Consider the following 21,181-nt stretch of genomic DNA (forward strand, 5'->3'; position numbering starts at 1 on the left):
CGCCGCCGCCGCCGCCGGCCAGAACGGAGCCGGAGCCGCCGCCGCCACTCCTGTCCCGCCGGAGGACGCCGTCGACGACTCGCAGCTGGACGCCCGGCTGGAGCGGATCGTGGATAAAACGACCGCCAACAGGGGGCGCCACGTCAAGGTGTCGCACTCTGGGAGGTTTAAGGAGAAGAAGAGAGTGCGAGCGACGCTGGCGGAGAACCCGGAGATGTTCTGCGGAGGCGACGCCGCGAGAGACGAGAACCAGAGGGCCGGAAGTGACAGGACACACACATAGACACATGCAGTATGTGTTAATACATACATACACACATAAAGGCATACACACACACACACACACACACACACACACACACACACACACACACTATAAAGGCAAACACACACACAAAAATAAAGACATACATACATAAAAAAGACATACATACACATAAATGCACACACATATACTGTGAATGCACACACAAGTGAAGGCATACACACACAGTAACGGTATTCACACACACACACACACACACACAAAGACATTCACAAACACAATAAAGACATACACCAAAAAAGACATACATATACATAAATACACACACGTGAACAGACACATAAATACATGCACACATACTGTGAATACACACACGTATAAAGGCACGCATACACACAAAAAAGGTATACACACACAAATAGACACACATAAACACAGACACATAAATTCACACATATACGCACACACACACACACACACACAGAAATACATGTATAAAACAGTAAGACAAAAATGCCGCTTTCAAATTGAATTTTTAACTTTTTTAAAAAGCATTTTTTCATCACTTTGCTGACACCCTTACCTTACAAGGAGTGTTTTGCTCAAAGGCACCCGGACGGGACACGTTGGCGGTCGCAGGGATCGAGCCTGTGACCTTTTGGTAACGGGACAATTTCCCCCGACAAGCAGGCCGCCCTGTCGTCTAGAGGCCACAGGGATCAAACCTGCGTTATTGGATGGATTTTCTAAGCAACAGGCCACGATATAACGTCCGCTGAATCAGATTCTCTTGGGCAAAGCCACTATCACTTTAACATTTGGACCACCTGTAAGATCACCATTGTGTTTCTTTTTTTTTATATATATATTTTATTTTCACGGATATCGCACTAGATATGAGGTAGTACCGTCGGTAGCAGCAGCAGCAGCACAGCCCACATATTCCCAAGTGTTTGTTGTGGCGTTTTATCTTCTTATGCATATAAAAACATTATCCATTATTTAAAGGAATAGTTCACCCAAAAATGAAAATCCTGTCATCATCTACTCACCCTCATGCCAAATGAAACACAGGTGAAATTTGTTAGTCCATATAACACACAGGGAGGCTGCCAGCACAACTTGGTAGCAGCCTTCTCCAAAACAACTGAAGTCAATGGGGACCTGTTCTTTAGAGCTCCAAAACAAAAACAGCCAAACAATCACACTGTGAATAGAAAGACCTATACACCATTATTTGTTGCAAATCAATCGGCTATAGTTAAGATTTGCACTAAATGATGGTGTAAATATACTGTAGGTCTTTTTGGAACTCTGAAGAACTGGTCCCCACTGACTTCAGTTGTTTTGGAGAAGGCTGCTATGGAGTTGTGCTGCAGCCTCCCTGTGTGTTATATGGACAAACTTCACCTGTGTTTCAACTGGCATGAGGAGGAGGAGATGATGACAGGATTTTCATTTTTGGGTGAACTATTCCTTTAATATGAGATTAAAACTTCTTTGCACGCTCGTTTTAAACCAGTCCTTTCCTTACCTGTCCAGAAGGGGGAGCTACTGATTTCTAACAATAAATGTTTTCTGAAACTGCTCTTACCCTGGTTTTGTCTGAAGTCAACATTTTCACAGTTAAAGTAGTGAATACAATAGTATCGACTACAGGCTGCCTACACACCTACTACATATATGCAGAGAAATTCAACAAACTGCATCTTTACGTAAAAAACATTATGTTAAAGTAATAATCCACAACTTTTTACAGTCAACAGTTTACAGTCTGTCGGTGGGGAAATGGCAGCATGACAATACTCTGACTTCAGTATTGACTCAGAACACATGTAGTAAAAGTTAATTAATGTTATACCAAAAAGAAATCTCACTTTAACTTTTAGACTTTGACTGATAATATTGTCAATAATCTGTTCTTCTCCAGCACTAAACTGCTGTATAATTATATACTGCGATCATTTCAGCTTGGTTTGTTGGGTATTGCAAAAAATGGGATTTATATTGTAAATATTTTTGTAAAATAGCATACTGACTGAATTGGTTGTTTTATGAATAAAATATATATCTTATTCTAACAAGATATAATTTGCTCTTTTTGCACCTACATTTTTGACTCTGATCTCCAATCCTACAACCTGAGATTGGGCAGCATAATTAATCAATTATGATCTCTGATCTGTTTTTATTCAGATTTAATTTCTTTCTGAGCATTTGGTCTTTAGTGTTTAATTCTATTTCTACTTATTTTTCCACTTTATTTATATCTTAAATTTTACATGTCTTGTGAAGGACTTTATAAATCTGTTTTGCTAAGTGTTCTTTCATTAAAGGTCATTCATTCATTCATTCATTCCTCCCTCCCTGGTGTGGGCCTGCTGTACCTGGTCAGCACCAGCAGGGGGCAGTGTTGTCTCTGCTGTCAGTGTCTGAGCTTCAGCCCGGTGGCGAGGTTCAACAGCACCCACGACAGCAAAAAAAACAATACCATCAGAAACAATAAAAATATCCTCAATATTAACAACAGTCGGTTTGTGACAGTTAGCAGTTCTGAAGCAGTGTACTCCTCCATGCTCTCCTCCTCCACCTCCTCCTCCACCTCCTTTACTAGTTCCAGAGTGATGGGTGATGATGATCAGCTGATTTCACACCTTCAACTAGAGAGGAGGAACTCAATGAAATCATCTGCTGTAGTGTTTGGTTGGAATGAAACACCTGCTTGACCCTCCATGACACATTACCCTCTATTACACTCTATTTTCTACATTTCTCATTGAAATCAATTGGTATTACACGACTTAAGCTAACAAGGTAGCTTGCAGCTAGTGGTACCCAGTGATTTCAATGCTAATGCTAGCAAGCTGTTTTTCAGTCTAGCCAAAGTACAAATACAGAAAAGTAGAAAGTGCCAGATGAAGCAAACTAACAAATCAAAGTTTAAAGACTGAGGACTTCACAACCCATTTATGAATTAAGAATTTAACATTTATTTTGACAACTTCATTACACAGCCATGGTACATTTACATCACAAGATTATATATATAGATATAGTTGATTTCACAATAAAAGCCATTTCATTAAACCCTAGCCAAAAATCTGGAAAAAAAAACATCTAAAATGACCCAAAATGAATGAATGGTTCTGCCTCCTTTGGTAGATAAGAAGCTAGGGAATATCAGTAAACCTATACCTATTACCATCCAAGAGTAAATCGAGACGGAAGGGAAAAATAATATTTTCATCCTCGTCTTGTATATAATATAAATTTGAAAGGTAATATCACCATTATGACCAATATCCCATGGATAATGATGCAACTGAATCTGTTTTCCTGCTCCTTGACTACAACTGTAAATTTGATGAAAATACAAAAAGTACAACAATATAACAGAGAATTAGTGCAGCTGTTAGCTGTTTGGATATCCAAAGTGCCCAAAGTGTACCAAATGGGTTTTCTGCCCATTTTATTTCCATTACTGGAGGCTATATGAGTACAATACACCCATTAGTGAACATATTTTTCTCATGCATGAACAACAATAACAACAACAAATAAGGAAACACTTAGGAATATCATATTTGTAGGATACTATGCATATGCGGATTTGTAGTTTTTTCCTGGTAACTTTGAGAGAGGCATCAGTGTAAGTTTTACTCATACATATTAATGTTTTGTTTTTGTTTATGTTTTTTGTTTTTTTAATATAAGTGTTATGTTGATGTTTGGTGTTTGCTATTTGTGTTAATTGTAATGTTTAATGTATGTTTTTAAATGTGGACCCCAGGATGACTAGCTGCGCTTTAGGGCAAAGCTAATGGGGATCCTAACAAACAAACAAATAAACAAATAAACAATGAATACTGTATCAATGTTTTACCCAGTTTTTTATTTGATGGACACTTGCAGTGATTAGGATACTGACATTACCATGATTCCTGTTGTCTGTGGATTTCTAGAAGGGATCATAGGGATCGTAAAATGGTGTATAGAGATAGAATTGTGAGTTTCCACAATTTTATCCGATGTATTTCATGACAGGATCGATTGAAAATTTCACCCTACAAAACATTTGGAGGACTATATACATTCTGAATTTACCAGAACACCCTACCAGTTAGCTATAACTAACGTTAAACACAGCAAGAAAATAACTAATTAGAAAACGTGTAGGATGAGACTGATCTTGCTGGCTTTGAGTTTTGACAGTTTTTTTTTAATGATCATATCGGATCATTCTGATCCAGAGATTTCAGAATCCAGATTTCTTTAGATCTTTAAATTGACCATTATTTTTATTTATTTAACCTTTATTTAACCAGGTAGCATGTAGTTACAGTGCCACCTTCTGGCCAATCAGCATCATATTTGTTGAGTAGCAAAAGCCAACCAGTATAACAAACCTCTTTGACCCGATTTCATAGTTATACTTGCAGCATCCCCCAAGTACCCGATGCAAGCTGGAAGTTGGGGCGGGGGCTACATATTGGGCACCTTCTTCTGGTGCTACACACTGCCACCCTCTTAACATTAGAGCTCACACAGATCTATGGACTGGCATAGAACGTAATCTAAAACTAATCAAAAAGTTATTTTACTTGTTTTGTGGTATATTTGTGTGTGTGTGTATGTGTGTGTGTGTGTGATCCTGTACAGAGTCAACTATCTCTGAGTGACCTCTGACTGAACCTCCTATATCTGACACAGAGACACTGAGGAGTTAATCTCAAGCCCAAACCCAAACCCAGGGTAGAGCGGTTCAGTGAATGTGGAGTGGAAGGTGTGGATGTGGATCAGTGTGTCAGAGGAAACTGTAGAAGGACAGAGAGCCAGCAGGCCAGTCCAGATACACTGCTACTCTGTTAGAGACAGAGGAGTGGTAGGTTTGTTGAATTGTTTTTCTGTCATTGTGCTGGGCAATGTAACCATCACCAGTGCACAACAGACTCCAGGACTTTTCATTCCTTCCAAGCCTGTAGTCACCCTTTCCTCTCCTTCTGATTCCTCTGTAAGTCACTCCTATATCAACACTTCCTTTCCACTCTAAAACCATGCAAAATTAGGTTTGGGTGTTGATACAATTTTATCAGTGTTGCTTCCTTAAGAATTGCTTCTTCATGATTCAATTTGATAAGCAGGCTGAGGCAGATGATGAAGCCTTGAATTTTAAGGCAAACCAAAGTAATAGCATACAGGCAACTGACTGAGAAGCATTGAAATTTCTATGACACCTTAGCTAAACATTGGTGTAGATTCATGTAAATTCACCTCCTTGGCTAAGATGAGAGATGCCCTGGGCCCAAATAACAGGTTTTCCATCATGATCTCTATTATCTCTATATATAACTTCGCTTGTCACCTACTCCGTCTGTGTGGTAACAACTGGCTTTCCCCTCCCACTCTACTGCAATAGAAACCTAAGGGCAAACACAACAGTCTTTGAAAAGTATGCTAAACATTATACACCGTCTGTATGTTATCTTGAAAAAAAATTTTAAAACCAAGCTTTCTGTCAGCAGATATTTTTGGAGACAGTGGCATTCTTCCGGCTCTCGTTTTGCTGCATCTGCGGAGGGATATGTGTCACGCAGAGAAAAATTTTTTCTTATCCAAATAGAACACAGCTATTGACAGAAAACTCGGGTTTTCACATTTTTTTCAAGATAACATACTGACACCGGTATGATTATACTGTGAGCGCCGTGTTTTGCAAAACAACGTTTAGCATACTTTTCAAAGATGTTTGCCCCTAGGTTTCTATTGCAGTAGAGTGGGAGGGGGCACCTGGTTGTTACCAGACGGGCAGAGCAAGCAGGTAGAGAAGTTATGGCTTGTACTAATAGGGATCATGACAGAAAACATGTTATTTGGGCCCAGGGTTCAAAATACTGAACTATTCCTTTAATATCTTTCCCTATCAATAACACAAATAGATAAAGGAAGTGCTTTCTGATCCATGCAATTTTGGAAACATTACTACCAGTTCCTTAAGGGAACTACTTCTTAGTTCCTAAGCCTAGACAAAATGGAAAGAATAAAAATACAAGACAGTACATGTAGCAGACCACTTTTTGGTTTTATGTATTGCTGTTACTCATTTTGTCCACAAGAGGGCAGCCTTGTGTTGCTAAAATGGTTAAATAAGTTAAAATCTTTAAAAACTAATAGTTAAGTTACTTTAAATGCATTGTGACATGATTTCGTTACATAAATATATTTCATGATTGGAGTGCATTATAGTAAAATGTCATTCATCTGGTTTTTATATGCATATTGTCCGTTTTGAAGGTTATATTTGTAATGAGCTTTTATTTTGAAGAGATCGCTAACCTACTATGTCACTTCCTGGCTATGTTGTGTCTTCCGGTAAAAACAAGGTGATACGGAACGAGTTAACGGCAAAGTAATAAGTTAAGGTAAACAAAGGAGAAAGAGGCAATGAAAGAGTTGCGGTAAATGAACAATAAAGGACTGGAAATAGCAACCCCCCGAGGAGGCACAAGGTTAGCAATTTGTAGTGTTTACGGTACTTGTGTTGATGATTTGTATCAGAAAGCTAAAGCTATGCTAACTGTTTTGCATATAATGAAAACATAAATGTAACTGGTGTATCTTTGTGTCTTATCAGTTCTCACGTTGGTATTCAACGAGTTGGTTACGGAATGGTTTATGGAAATAAATGTTGAAAACCACCAGTCGAGTCCTAAATCTTTCGGAGGGTATGCTACAGTGAGAACTTACCCCAGCGAGGCACCAGGGATAACTTCGCTCATCAAGGCTCCGGTGACTTCACCCAGCAAGGGACCAGTGACAACTTTACCACATGCATCGCCACTCCGTCTGTGAACTCCACGGTCAAGCAGCACAGCACGGAGGTACGCTACAGCATCGTATGGTAAAGTGATGGCTCAAGGGACGGTAAAGACTACAAATACAGTAAAAAATGGATGTCTTAAAGGAACAGATAAATAAACTACAAGCAGAAATTGAAGAAAATAGAGGATTGCTAAATCAAAAGGATGAAGAACGCTTGTCATGGCAGGAATTAAAGGAGCTAACTGAAACCAAAAATAAAGAACTACTTGAGCTTCAACACGAAATGAATGAAACGGAGGAAATAAAAATACCACGTCATTCAGAACGCAAAAGTGTACCCACAGAGAGGTTTCTTGCCTATCAAAGGGAGGAACAAAGTAAAAAAGAAAGGAGACTGCTTAGCCTTTATGAACAATGGAAAATTCAAATCAGATCAACGAAAGAAAACCTAAAGCAAAACACAACAGATATGGAACTAGCTAAAATGGCAGACACTGTTGAAAACGGAAAAGATGACATCATGAAAATTTACTCTGATATAAGACAGGGTACCACCCCATCCGCTGATTTAAGACGCAAAATAGATGCTTGTGAGGCAGTCACTAAAGACATTATGAAAATAATAAATGAACGCTTATCCGGAATAGACGATGTCTTTGATGCAGAGCGTGAAAAACGCAAACTTCGTGAGCTCCATGCTCATAACTACGCCCACTCCATTTATGGGACTGCTTCTCAGTCAGCTAATAGTCACTTCTCTGAAGCATCAGTTATGGCTGCAAAGAGGGCTGAAGCAGTCGCAGAGCTCGCTGCAAAAGAAGCTCAGTGTAAACTAATGGAGGAAGAAAGAAAGCAGAAAGAAAAAATAAGGATGATGGAGTCTGAATTAGAGCGTTTGCAAGCAGAAAGGGACAGAGAAGTAGCACGTGTCAGGCTGGAAAGCTACGACAGAGAAATCAGACAGGAAACTGACAATCAGCCCTTACAGCAAATGAACAGTCTGCCTACACAGCAACAAGACAGTAGATACAACAGGCAGAACTCTGCCATCCCCTCTGTGTATCACCAAAACCCTTCCATAGTCCCACCAAATTCCTCCACTGACATCTCCTCTTTAGCCCAAGCGATACAAGACAGCATAACCATCAACAGACTCCCCATGCCAATGCCCACAGTGTTTGGAGGAGACCCCATCCACTACATTGAATGGAGAGCTTCATTCATGTCACTGATAGATAAAAAAGGCATCTCATCAGCCGACAAACTTTATTATCTAAAGAAATATGTCAGTGGCCCTGCTCACAAATGTATTGAAGGCACCTTTTATCGAGACGATGACGAAGCATACAGAGATGCATGGAATAAGCTCAACCAACGCTACGGGCAGCCATTTGTCATTCAAAGGGCTTTCAGAGACAAGCTGTCAAAATGGCCGAAAGTGCAAACCAAAGACGCTGAAGGGTTAAGGGCCTTCTCTGATTTCCTGAATGCCTGTCTCCAAGCCATGCCTCACGTGAGAGGTTTAGAAATCTTGAATGATTGTGAAGAGAATCAAAAGCTGACACAGAAAGTCCCAGATTGGCTAGCAGCACGCTGGAATCGTCAAGTCTCAATAGCTCTCATGGAAGGAAGAGACTTCCCCACTTTTGAAGACTTCGCCAGATTTGTGTCAGTGGAAGCGGAGATAGCATGTAACCCAATCACTTCCCTGCATGCTCTACACTCATCCAGCTCATCCTACGTCAAAAGAAACACAAATGAAACAAAGGGAAACAAAGTAAGTGTCTTCAGCACTCAAACAAATGCGAACACTGAAAACATAAGGTCAAACTACGGAAAAGAAAGGCCTCCCTGCATGTGGTGCAAAGATGACAAGCATCAACTATCCAAGTGCTCAAAATTCAAAGAAAAATCCCTCGAGGAACGACGAACATTCATAAAAGACAATAAACTGTGCTATGGATGTGTCAAACCAGGTCACAGCGCCAAGGAATGTCGACACCGTCACACCTGTGATCTGTGCAAGGGAAGGCATCCCACCTGTCTACATGATGAACATTACAGAGGGCATGAGGAGAAAGATAGACCTGTAAGCATGGAAAAAAGGAAAATTACAGCAAATGTGAACACAGCTTCAAACTGTACAAATGAAATTGTGACAGCTAGCCCACTCTGTGTCACTAAAGAGGGTCAGTCATACAGCACCTCCATGATCGTCCCTGTGTGGATCTCCTCTGCCACCCAGCCGTCCAAAGAACATCTCGTCTATGCACTGCTGGACACCCAGAGCGACAGCACCTTCATAGAGAGAGAAGTAAGTGATGAATTACAACCAAACACTTTCCCTGTACAACTGAAACTCACTACTATGCTAGGAGAGAGCATGATAATGAAAAGTGAAAGAGTAGAAGGACTTCGTGTCAGAGGCTACAATTCAGGCATTTACATTGATCTCCCTCCTTCATACACAAAAGACTGTATCCCCAGGAACCGTGATAACATACCTACCCATCAAACAGCAAAACAATGGCCTCACCTAGCAGCAATCACAGATCAGATACCCCCTCTCCTCAGCTGTGATGTTGGACTCCTCATTGGGTATAACTGTCCAAGAGCTATAAAACCCAGACAACTGATTGATGGAGCAGACAATGAGCCCTACGCCGTCCTCACAGACTTGGGGTGGAGCATTGTGGGCTGCTCTACACCTGGCCTTAATGAAAGACAGTCCAGCCTGTGTCACAGAGTCACGGTAAAGGAACTTCCTCCAGTAACGCCGATGGATGTGATAAGCGTCCTGGAGTCAGACTTTAAGGACACGAAAGGAGATGACAAAACTGTCTCACAAGAGGACCTCATGTTCCTGAGCACACTCAAGGATGGTATAAAGAAAAATGCCCAGGGACATTACGAGATGCCTCTTCCATTCAGAAAACGGCCCTCCCTACCTGACAACAAAAGGCTCGCTGAAATCAGGCTCAGTCATCTTCGACGCAAGTTCAGCAGGGATGAAAAATACAAAAGAGACTACACAACATACATGAAGGAAATCATAAAAAGAGGTGACGTGGAAGAAGTGCCCACAGATGGAACTGAAGGTGAGCGGTGGTATATTCCACATCATGGCATATATCACCCTCAGAAGCCTGACAAATTGCGTGTTGTGTTCGACTGCTCTGCAAAATACTGTGGCACAAGCTTAAATGAACACCTGCTCCCAGGACCAGACATGATCAATAACCTGACAGGTATTCTTATAAGGTTCAGACGGCATCCCATTGCTCTTCTATGTGACATAGAAAAAATGTTTCACCAATTCCATGTCCAAGAGGAAGACCGCAACTACCTCCGGTTCCTCTGGTGGAAGGATGGAGATACAACAACACAACCTCAGGAGTACCGCATGAAAGTACACCTCTTCGGTGCGGTGTCATCCCCTGGGTGTGCGAACTATGGACTTAAGTATTTAGCCAAAGAACACAGCCACTCACACCCAGTAGGAGCACAATTTGTTGCAAAAGACTTTTATGTAGACGACGGAGTGACAAGTACAGACAATGTGAAAAGAGCCATTCAGTTGGCACAGGAGGCAAGGGAGATATGCAGCAAAGGTGGTCTCCGTCTCCACAAATTTGTGTCAAATAACCATGCTGTATTACAGAGCCTGCCCCCATCAGAGTGTGCGACAGAGACAAACACAAAGGACTTAACATTCAATGACACACTGGAACGAGCTTTAGGAATTCAATGGAGCATAAAAGAGGACAGCTTCAGATTCAACAACACCTTAAAGGACCAACCAGCCACACGGAGAGGCATATTATCTACTGTCGCTTCCATATATGATCCTCTCGGCTTTCTCGCACCATATGTCCTCCACGGAAAGAGAATCCTCCAAGAGATGTGCAACCAGGGCACTGGTTGGGATGAACCCCTGCCAGAGAGGTTAAAACCACGGTGGGAGAGTTGGCAACGTGATTTCACCAACCTACAGAAAATAAACATCAATCGCTGTTACTTACCTGCTGACTTTGGAGAAGTTGTAGAGACTGAATTACACCACTTCTCAGATGCGAGCACAAGCGGATACGGACAATGCTCTTATCTGAGAGTCAAGAACAAGAAAGGAGAGATTCACTGCTCACTGGTGATAGGAAAGGCTCGTGTTTCTCCAACAAAAGTGACCACAATACCACGGCTCGAATTAACTGCAGCAGTGGTTTCAGTCTCCATCAGTAACATGCTCCGAGAAGAATTGAGAATTGTTGATGGAAAAGAATACTTTTGGACTGATTCAAAGGTGGTGTTAGGCTACATAAATAACGATGCACGGCGATTTCACACTTTTGTAGCCAACCGGGTCCAGAAGATCCGCCACTGTACAGACCCACAGCAATGGCGCTACGTCCCTACGGATGAGAATCCAGCAGATGGAGCATCCCGAGGTAAAACTGTAAATGAACTACTTGCATCTGACTGGTTCACCGGCCCCATGTTTCTCTGGGAGAAGGAGTTACCCACGGAAAATGATGCAGTGCCAGACCTGTCCATAGGGGATCCGGAAGTCAAAAAAGCACAAGCCTTGCAAACAAAAACCACAGAAATAATGAGTCTTGTCGACCGCCTGTCCAAGTTCTCATCATGGTCCCGAGCTACCAGAGCTGTAGCCCGTCTGCTTCGACGAGTCAAAAAGATTACATCACATGCTCTTTCAACAGTGAGCGAAAGAGAAAGTGCTGAGCGTGTCATAATCCAGGATCTGCAAAGACAAGCATATGAAGAGGAAATCAAATCATTGAGCAAAGGTAATCAACTACAGCGTGGCAACAAATTACACCACATTGATGCTTTCCTCGACACAGACGGTCTCCTCAAGGTGGGAGGACGACTCCGCCACTCGTCACTCACTGACTCCTTCAAGCATCCAATTGTCATTCCTAAAGAGCACCATGTGACAAAGTTAATAATAGCTCACAACCATGAAAAGACAAAACATCAAGGAAAAGGATTCACAATAAATGAAATCAGAGCCAGTGGATATTGGATTCCTGGAATGAGCAGAGCAGTAACATCATACATCCATCAGTGTGTGATCTGTCGTAAACTCAGGAGAGCTGCAGAGGGTCAAAGAATGAGTGACTTACCTGTTGAACGCGTCGAGCCCTCCCCTCCTTTCACACACTGTGGTATGGATTGCTTTGGCCCTTTCATGACGACACAGGGAAGAAAACAGCATAAACGATACGGCCTGCTCTTTACCTGTTTTTGCTCACGAGCCATTCACATCGAGATGTTAGAGGATATGTCCACGGACACCTTCATCAACGCCCTGCGATGTTTCATTGCTCTCCGTGGTGCAGTCCGTCAAATTCAGTGTGATCAGGGCACCAATTTTGTTGGTGCCAAGAATGAATTCAAGACAGCTTTACAAGAACTTGACACACAGAGATTGAACACATTCCTGTCACAGAAACAGTGTGATTTCATCATGAATGCACCTCACTCCAGTCACGCAGGGGGCGTGTGGGAGCGCCAGATAAAGACTGTCAGAAGTGTTCTGAGCTCTACCCTGTCTCTTTCTCAAGGCAGACTCAACGATGCTTCATTAAGGACTGTACTGTACGAAGCCATGGCCATAGTCAACAGCCGACCCCTCACTGTTGATAACTTGAACTGCCCTGACAGCCTTGAACCTCTCACCCCCAATCATCTCCTCAACATGAAATCCAGCACAGCACTTCCTCCACCAGGCACATTCCCTAAAGAGGACCTGTATGGAGCAAAGAGATGGCGTCGTGTACAGTTTTTATTGGAACAGTTTTGGAGTAGATGGAAACGAGAATATCTCCACAATATCACCACAAGGCAGCGGTGGCACACGCCAAAAAGAAATCTAATGGTGGGTGATATAGTGATGGACAAAGATGAACTGTTACCCAGAGGTGAATGGAGACTTGCAAGAGTCATAGAGACCGTCAGTGGCAAGGATGGACTTGTAAGAAGAGTGAAAATCTCAGTAGGAGATAAGAATCTGAGCAAGAAGGGTGAGCGTCTTGCCAAACCTTCAATATTGGAACGCCCAGTGCAGAAGTTAGTTCTGCTTTTTGAAGCTTCTTAAGATGTGGCTACACAAAGACAATGACACTCTTATTGAGAAAATTATTCTTAGTTCACACTCACAGTATTCAATGTGGAACACAAATAATTTTGGTGGGAGTGTAGCAGACCACTTTTTGGTTTTATGTATTGCTGTTACTCATTTTGTCCACAAGAGGGCAGCCTTGTGTTGCTAAAATGGTTAAATAAGTTAAAATCTTTAAAAACTAATAGTTAAGTTACTTTAAATGCATTGTGACATGATTTCGTTACATAAATATATTTCATGATTGGAGTGCATTATAGTAAAATGTCATTCATCTGGTTTTTATATGCATATTGTCCGTTTTGAAGGTTATATTTGTAATGAGCTTTTATTTTGAAGAGATCGCTAACCTACTATGTCACTTCCTGGCTATGTTGTGTCTTCCGGTAAAAACAAGGTGATACGGAACGAGTTAACGGCAAAGTAATAAGTTAAGGTAAACAAAGGAGAAAGAGGCAATGAAAGAGTTGCGGTAAATGAACAATAAAGGACTGGAAATAGCAACCCCCCGAGGAGGCACAAGGTTAGCAATTTGTAGTGTTTACGGTACTTGTGTTGATGATTTGTATCAGAAAGCTAAAGCTATGCTAACTGTTTTGCATATAATGAAAACATAAATGTAACTGGTGTATCTTTGTGTCTTATCAGTTCTCACGTTGGTATTCAACGAGTTGGTTACGGAATGGTTTATGGAAATAAATGTTGAAAACCACCAGTCGAGTCCTAAATCTTTCGGAGGGTATGCTACACTGAGAATAAAGACAGCTGTCTGTCTTTCCTTGTGTGTGTGTGTGTGTGCTGAGCTGTATGTGCTGTTATATTATTCTCTATATGCAGTGGTGCTGCTCTGATTTGGATTTTGTGTTTATTGGATGTTGTCTTCTTTTTATAGCTCATAAAAGTTTTCAATAAAAATATCAATCGCATAAAAAAAAAAAGAATTCTGAATTATCAGAATTATCAGTAGACATTAGTGATGGGACGATCTGCTTATCTCACAATTCAATATGTGATCTGAGGTTCAGGTTCAATAAATCAGGATCCGATGTGATCAATAAAAGTTCAGTGACAACACAGACTGTGACTGCACTGACTGTGCAGAATTCTGTTTATTTCTGAGACTCAAATCTTTCCAGCGATGCCATTGGCTGCTAGAATGTAAACAACAATTTAAAAATGTCGTTACAAAGTGACAATAATATAATTTGGATGGAGAGCTTGTGAAACTGTGATGGTCAAGAGTCTCATTAGTGATTACTACAGCAGAATAACATGGAGCTGATATCACCATTCATGTTCCTGACAGCAGAATAACATGGAGCTGATATCACCATTCATGTTCCTGACAGCAGAATAACATGGAGCTCATATCACCATTCATGTTCCTGACACAACATACAGACTGACACATTCTGTATTGAGATGTATTGAATTTTGACATAGGGATGGGAGGATATAAGATTTTATATTTTATCACGATAGAAACACTCAAGATAATTTTATCTTGGTGAATTTCCATTATCGGGATAATCGTGAATATCCTCACGACCTGAACAAGCTGTCTAGCTCACTAACATTCAGTCCTATTGATTTCCTGATTGTTTGATTGATCATTCTGCTGTCCTTGCTGTGCCTCTGTCTGTGTGATCTGAAACAAAACAAGTTATTCATTTTCTGTGCATTTACAACACATAACTAACTGAACCATGTGGATGTTTGGATATCAGGTTGATAGGTAGATTCTTTTTATTAATTGATTTTTTTCTCTCATTGTGATTACCTGCTGGGTGTCGGTGAGAGTCTGAATCTGTCCTTGTTTGTTTTTCACTAAAAAAGGATGTTCACAAAAAAAAATATGTGTCCTATGATGCAATCAAAATATTTGTTTCTTAACAAAATGTAAGGTAACGTGATTCCAGTATCTTTTAGTGCCTTTTTAAGAGTTTTAAGCATATTTTGATGATTATCGGGATAATATTGAGAATCACAATTATTTTGACCAGGATAATCGTGACATGAAATTTTCATATCGTCCCATGCCTATTTCGACATATCGTCCCATCTCTAGTAACCAAACAGTGGAAAGGCCAGAGGGTTTTAGGGGTTTGGGAGAAGGCTGACAAGCTGAAGGGTTAAATACAGTTTAAGCATTTCCTTTGTGATTTAGAAAGTTACACTGGACTGTAGAGGAACTGGTCTAGGAGAAGTCATGGAGGGAGAACTGAGGGAAAGTTGATATATTTCAAAATTCAAAACAGTCAGTCAAACATGACTGGGCTTTTCTCATGTTGAATTATCTGTAAATCAGTATGAACGGTGTAACTTCCTGCTGACAGGACATGCTGCTGCAGTAGACACCAGACACTAGACTAGGAGGAGGGAGTCCCGGGTCAGGACGGAGGGACAGAGAGACGGGCCGGGTCTAGTCTCACTCCTACAGCTCTCTCTAAAGGGAGATCTCTCTAAAAGAAGACCATCTGATGGAGGATCAGGTTCAGACACACAGAAACACAACACAGCAGCAGGTTTGTGCGTCTCTGTCTTACCGTGACCGGTCAGAGCGTTCAGGCCTGCAGGGGGGAGAGATGAAGCTCAACAGACACACAACTGACAGAGAGACAGACAGACAACTGACAGACAGACAGACAGACAACTGACAGAGAGACAGACACACAACTGACAGAGAGACAGACAACTGACAGACAGACAGACAGACAGACAACTGACTGACTGACAGACAGACTGACAGACAAATGACTGAGAGACAGACAGACAACTGACTGACTGACAGACAGACTGACTGACTGACAGACAGACTGACTGGGCCTTTCACCTTCCATTAGTAACATCATTATCATTATCATTATTATTATTATTATTATTTCTAAAATGGAAAGCTGGCTTGTTGTGCAGTCCAGGTTCCCAAACTTAAGGATGAGCAGGTCGATACACTTCAGAGGTTGAAATCAATATCAGGATAATCATAAGGACTTTTTCAATATCGATATTCAGTACTGTGCAAAAGTCTTAGGCACCCAAGAGTTTTTATATAAATTGTGTCTTAGATGTTTATTCATTTTTCTGCATTTCTGCATTAGTGTGTCAGTAGACTGCTCTTTATAGTAATTTTTTTGTAATTTTTCATTTAATTATTTTTGAAAGCATCTTTGCTTTACTTTTTTTCTTTTACATGTGCCTAAGCCTTTTGCACAGTGCTGTACATCTCGATTACGGCTCACATATGCAAAATCACATGTTAAATAATCAAATGAATGTTCATCCCATTGAGCTGAATGGTGATGTTAGGTGTGATGTCAAACAAAACTGAAATATTCAAATAATATTCCAACTAGGGCTGGGCGATATGGACCAAAAATCATATCTCTGTATTTTTAGGCTGAATGGTGATACACGATATATATCTCTGTATTTTCTACACAGTGGCTAAATGTTCAGTTGTAAGTAGGGCTGGGCGATATGGACAAAATCAAATATCACAATATTTTTGACCAAATACCTCGATATCAATATTGTGACAATATTGTAGGGATGACTACTGGTGCTTTCACAAAATATTTACACAATGAGATAAATAATCATCAGTAATGTGGATATAATGACTAAGTGGGTAAAGGCAAATAATAGAACAGCTAGAACAGTCTGGTAAGTTCAGGAAATGACATCACTTTACTGTAATGCAGCCTTTAAAACCAGGAAAAGACACTTATGCCATATCACCATATTACCATATCCAAAATCTAAGACGATATCTAGTCTCATATCACGATATCGAGATAATGTCGATATATTGCCCAGCCCTAATTCCAACCATACCTCATTTTATCAGTTTTTAAGTAAAATTTGCTTATCATCAATTTAGACAGCAGAAATGTGTGTCACGATATTAAAATGTCTTCATATTATCAGGATATGATTCCACTGAAAGACGATAAACGATAATATTGAATTATCGCCCAGCTCTACTTTAGAGCGGTGGTTTTAAATCCTGATCCTCGACACCCGGAGTCCTGCTGGGTTTCTCTAGTTCCCTGCGTTCACCTTCCATCCCGGGTCTAAACCGGTCTCTGTCAGACCGCTAGACTGAAACCCAGCAGGCTCCGGTCCTGAGGAACAGGACTGAAAAGCATTGCTTTACACCTCAGATCCTGTTCAAGGTTTTGTCCCATCTGAGAGTTTTTCTGTCTCTCTGCTCTGTAGCAGAGAGGGAAATCTGACAGAACAATCCTCCTCTCACTGTGGTAACTTGTTGTGAATGAATGAAGTCACAGTGAAATTAACCCGAGCCTCATGTTGGCCCTCCAGCCGGGAGCAGGTGCAGCAGCAGGTGTGCTGACATGCAGACAGACAGAAGCTCCATGATGCGCTGCAGACTGTCTGCAGACTGCAGGATGACTCGCCTCGACACCCAGACACACCAAACTACATTTCAAACTGTGTCAGATACTGACAGATGACACTGACAGATGTTTTGCTCACTGACGGCCTGCTGTCAGTCACTGCATCCGGACAGTTTGACAGTGAAGGCTCGAGCGGGCAGCGGTTTGTTTACGCCCGCTGCTAGCTAGCCCCGATACGTGACGTTCCAGGATGAGTAGAACGTCACGTCACGCCAAACTCTGTTCAAACATCTGGCGATTAACGTGTCCTTGCTTATGGGCCAAGGTAAATACTTCATAAAATATGACTGGAGAGCTATTCTTAATCGTTAGGAGCCACGCTTCAATTCGGCACACATATCATCCACCAGATATCACTTAGTTGAACAAAATCTCGTCTTTTAGAATTGGTTCACACTGCTCGCTTCCGCCAGCCACGGTGTGTTTTGGTGGAGCGGATCTGGGAGCAAGAGGCGGACCAAAAATAAAAGTTGAGATTGCATTGAAATGAATGCTGCTTGGTGGGTTGAGTGAATGCCGAATTGAAGAGTGAATCCTGTTATTTCGTAGAAACGTCATGTCATGTTCTACGAGGCGTGTGCGTTTGCCGATAAGCAAGGCAATGTTAAATTGTCAGAATTTCTAATGGAGTGTGGCCTGCAATTCTCCCCCTACGGATCGGTGCTAGCTGCTAGCTAGCTGCTGCGCGCGCTGCTTACCTCCCCAAATGCCAATCTTCAGCTGAGACTTGTCCAGGTTTTCCACATAATCTCCGATGAATCTGTTCAGCAGGTCGCTGACCAGAGACTCGAACACCATGGCTGAGTCCCGGGCTGAGTCCCACCGGGCTTCCCTCTCTGCAGCTCAGCGCCTCGGCTAGCAAGCTCTCCCTCAGCGCTGATCTGATCTGTTTTCCTGCTCAGATGATGACAGGAGGGCTGAAATTAAAGAGCGATTAGCTCTGGGATTGACTGCTGTGTTTTCGATTAGCGCTGTCTGCGCATTTACACTGACTCGTCGGTGTGAGAGCATCGATTTGGCGCTGAAGCGGCGGTCAGGTGAGCGTGACTCAGTGACGGGCGTGACAGCCGCTTCACTTCGCTTCTTCAAACAAAACTCACATTTCGGTGTTGTGGGTCGATAATGTGATCGCTCTCAGAATATGATATTAATCAGATATTATCATATGTAATATAGGTTGAGCTGCAGAGTGGTTTGTAGGTAGGGAACCTGAACAGGAACAGGAAGAGCTGGGTTCAAGGTTCAAACCCCAAAACCCGCTGAAGTGTCCTAAAGCCCTTGACCTCTGACCTCCTGGGGTTAAGCGAAAAGAAAATTGTATCTAATAATAATACAAAATAATTATTAGTAGTAGCAGTATTGCCAGCTGTACAGTAGGTAGGCCTATATAAAGGATATTAAATATGTTTGTCTACATTAAATCTACTGCACACATACAACAGACCAGTTTCAGATGTTTTACCAACGAGATAATTCTCTCTAAAAATTCAATTAAAATTCATTTGTGCAGCAGGTCATATGAATGCAATGAATTCATTTTGTGCAGCTATAAAGGACAAAAAACTGTTGTGTTTTTGTGTTTTGTGTTTTCAGCCTTTGCAACACTTATAGAGGCACAGAGTCTGTTAATGAATCAATCAATATTTCTCCAGCAGTCTTATGTTTTGTTGAGTTATATGAAATGTGACCGATTCTTATCACGGCTTGTGCGTCCAGATCAACCTTTCCCCAAGAAGTCACGTCCTCAACACAAATCTCTTTCTGTTCTTTAATAAATCTTTTCAAAGCTTTGGTCTGTATAAAAAGCAAGTAAAAAACATTTCATCTAGTACAAACACAGAATCATTTTTAAACAGTCAACACACTGTTCAGCAAAATCTCACAGTCTCCCAGAACGTGGTCTCTCTTCATGGTCGGCATCTTGTTGACGACTTTGAACCTCAGCGACCGGTTCTCCACGTCTTCCTCGCCGACGCCGTGGAAGAAGAAGTCGTGGTTGAAGACGGGGTCGCGGCTCCTCCTGACGGCGGAGCTGTGTTGTTTCTGGCTCTTCCCCGGCAGCAGGCAGACGCTCACGCTGCAGCCGACGGTCTTGGGGTGGTCCGGCCCGGCGTACAGGCCCTCGGCCCCGATCAGCCGGACCCTGAGCCTCCGGTCCTCGGGGCGGTACTCCGCCGACAGACGCAGCGCTCCTTCTCTCCCCACGGGGACGAGGCTCTCCTTCGCGGCTCCGTCCCGGGACGGCGCCGGGTCCGCGGGGAAGACGGCGGGGGGAGCGAGGCCGGGGGGAGCGAGGCCGGGGGGAGCGAGGCCGGAGGTCCCGGGCGGCGGATCCGAACCCCCGGAGGCCCGGCGGAGGACGGCGGGGCTGTCGTCCGTGGAGCTGCCGCCCTCGTCCGTGGACGGAGAGTCGCTCCTGGACGCCGTCGCTCTCCTCGCGGTGCGGGACGGGAGCCTCTGGTGGCTCGGGGCTTTGAGCGAGGAGGAGTCAGGAGGAGGTCTGGCCGGCGAGGGGGAGTCGAAGGGGGAGGAGGAGGAGGAGGCGTCGCTGTCCGGAGTTCCCCGCCGGCGCGGGGCGGCGTCCCGCGGGGGCCGCAGCCGGGAGGCCAGTCTGCGGAGGCCGGAGGAGGCGCGGCGCGGCGGCCCGGAGGAGGCGCCGGGGGCCCGGCTCCGAGGAGGCGCCGGAGGGAGTCCGCGGGAGCCGGGGTCGCCGTGGAACAGGGACTCCTTCCTGCGGGTGTGAGGACTCTCCAGCAGAGTGCAGAAGCCGTAGCAGGTCTGGGTCTTGGCCAGGTGCGGCAGGGAGAGCGCCGCCTGGCTCTGAGGATCCGCGTTGGTGTTCCTGTCCTCGCCGAAGCCGCCGTGCGGACGCTCGTCCGCGGTCTCCGCCCGGATCCCCTGAGCGAGCGGCTCCCCGGACGCCTCGCCCTCCGGACCCCCGCCCTCGGACCGGGTCCCCTTCGCGGCGGCGAGGCGTTCGCTCCGGTCCGGACTCCTGGGCTCCTGCTGGGTCGGGATCTTCGGAGGGATGCGGAACTCCGGGATGCTGCTCGGGGTGATGACGTTGGGACACAGAGAGGCTTTCTTCCTTCTGTCCCGAGACGCTTTCTCCCCGAACATAACGTCCGCCAGCCGGAAGCTGTACTCCACAGGGAAGGCGAAGTGGTTCGGATCCACGGAGACTCTGATCCGCTCCGACACCCACATGGGTCCGGAGTCCGGATCCGACTCACAGCAGTGTCAGAAGAAGGAAATCCTCGGGTCCTCCGGGCAAAGTCTCTCAAAGTTCAACACAGAAAAGCATCAGATGAAATCTTCATGAAACAGAAGTGACTGATGTTCCTCCAGTCGACTCCCAGCTCAGGTCTGAGTCTCTGCTGCAGTCCGGTCTGTCTGCTGTCTGAGGCCGGCTGCAGACTGGCAGGCTGTTTAAATAAGGCTGGGGGAGGGGGGGGGGGGGGGGGGGTATTACATATTCTAATCAGCTGTGCGGCTGCTGCTCCTCAGCGCTCCCTGGGGCCGGCAGCTGGGAAATCT

General features: G+C 43.5%; 2 protein-coding genes across 2 annotated transcripts in view; one reads left to right on the forward strand and one right to left on the reverse strand.

Moving 5' to 3' along the window:
* The window catches only part of LOC139649297 (proline-rich protein 15-like protein A), a 1,373-nt gene extending 101 nt beyond the window's left edge, over positions 1-1,272 (forward strand). The window contains exon 1 of the mRNA XM_071525656.1: positions 1-1,272. This exon is cut by the window's left edge and continues 101 nt beyond it. Coding sequence (XP_071381757.1) covers positions 1-283 — 283 coding nt within the window. The 3' untranslated portion in view covers positions 284-1,272.
* An 18,220-nt stretch (positions 1,273-19,492) lies between these two features.
* On the reverse strand, positions 19,493-20,851 carry LOC139649300 (C2 calcium-dependent domain-containing protein 4C-like). Its single transcript, XM_071525659.1, has one exon. It carries the CDS (start codon positions 20,849-20,851, stop codon positions 19,493-19,495), a length of 1,359 nt encoding a protein of 452 aa, XP_071381760.1.
* Positions 20,852-21,181: the final 330 nt, after the last annotated feature.

Source organism: Centroberyx affinis, unplaced genomic scaffold (assembly GCF_046629955.1).
Source record: "Centroberyx affinis isolate AG114_WGS23_722 - 3 ecotype Tasmania unplaced genomic scaffold, CSIRO-AGI_Caff_v1 ptg001319l_1, whole genome shotgun sequence".
Taxonomy (NCBI): domain Eukaryota; kingdom Metazoa; phylum Chordata; class Actinopteri; order Beryciformes; family Berycidae; genus Centroberyx; species Centroberyx affinis.

Coding starts and splice junctions, on each gene's coding strand:
- LOC139649300 (XM_071525659.1), bottom strand. CDS start 20,851: ATGTGGGTGTCGGAGCGGATCAGAGTCTCCGTGGATCCGAACCACTTC.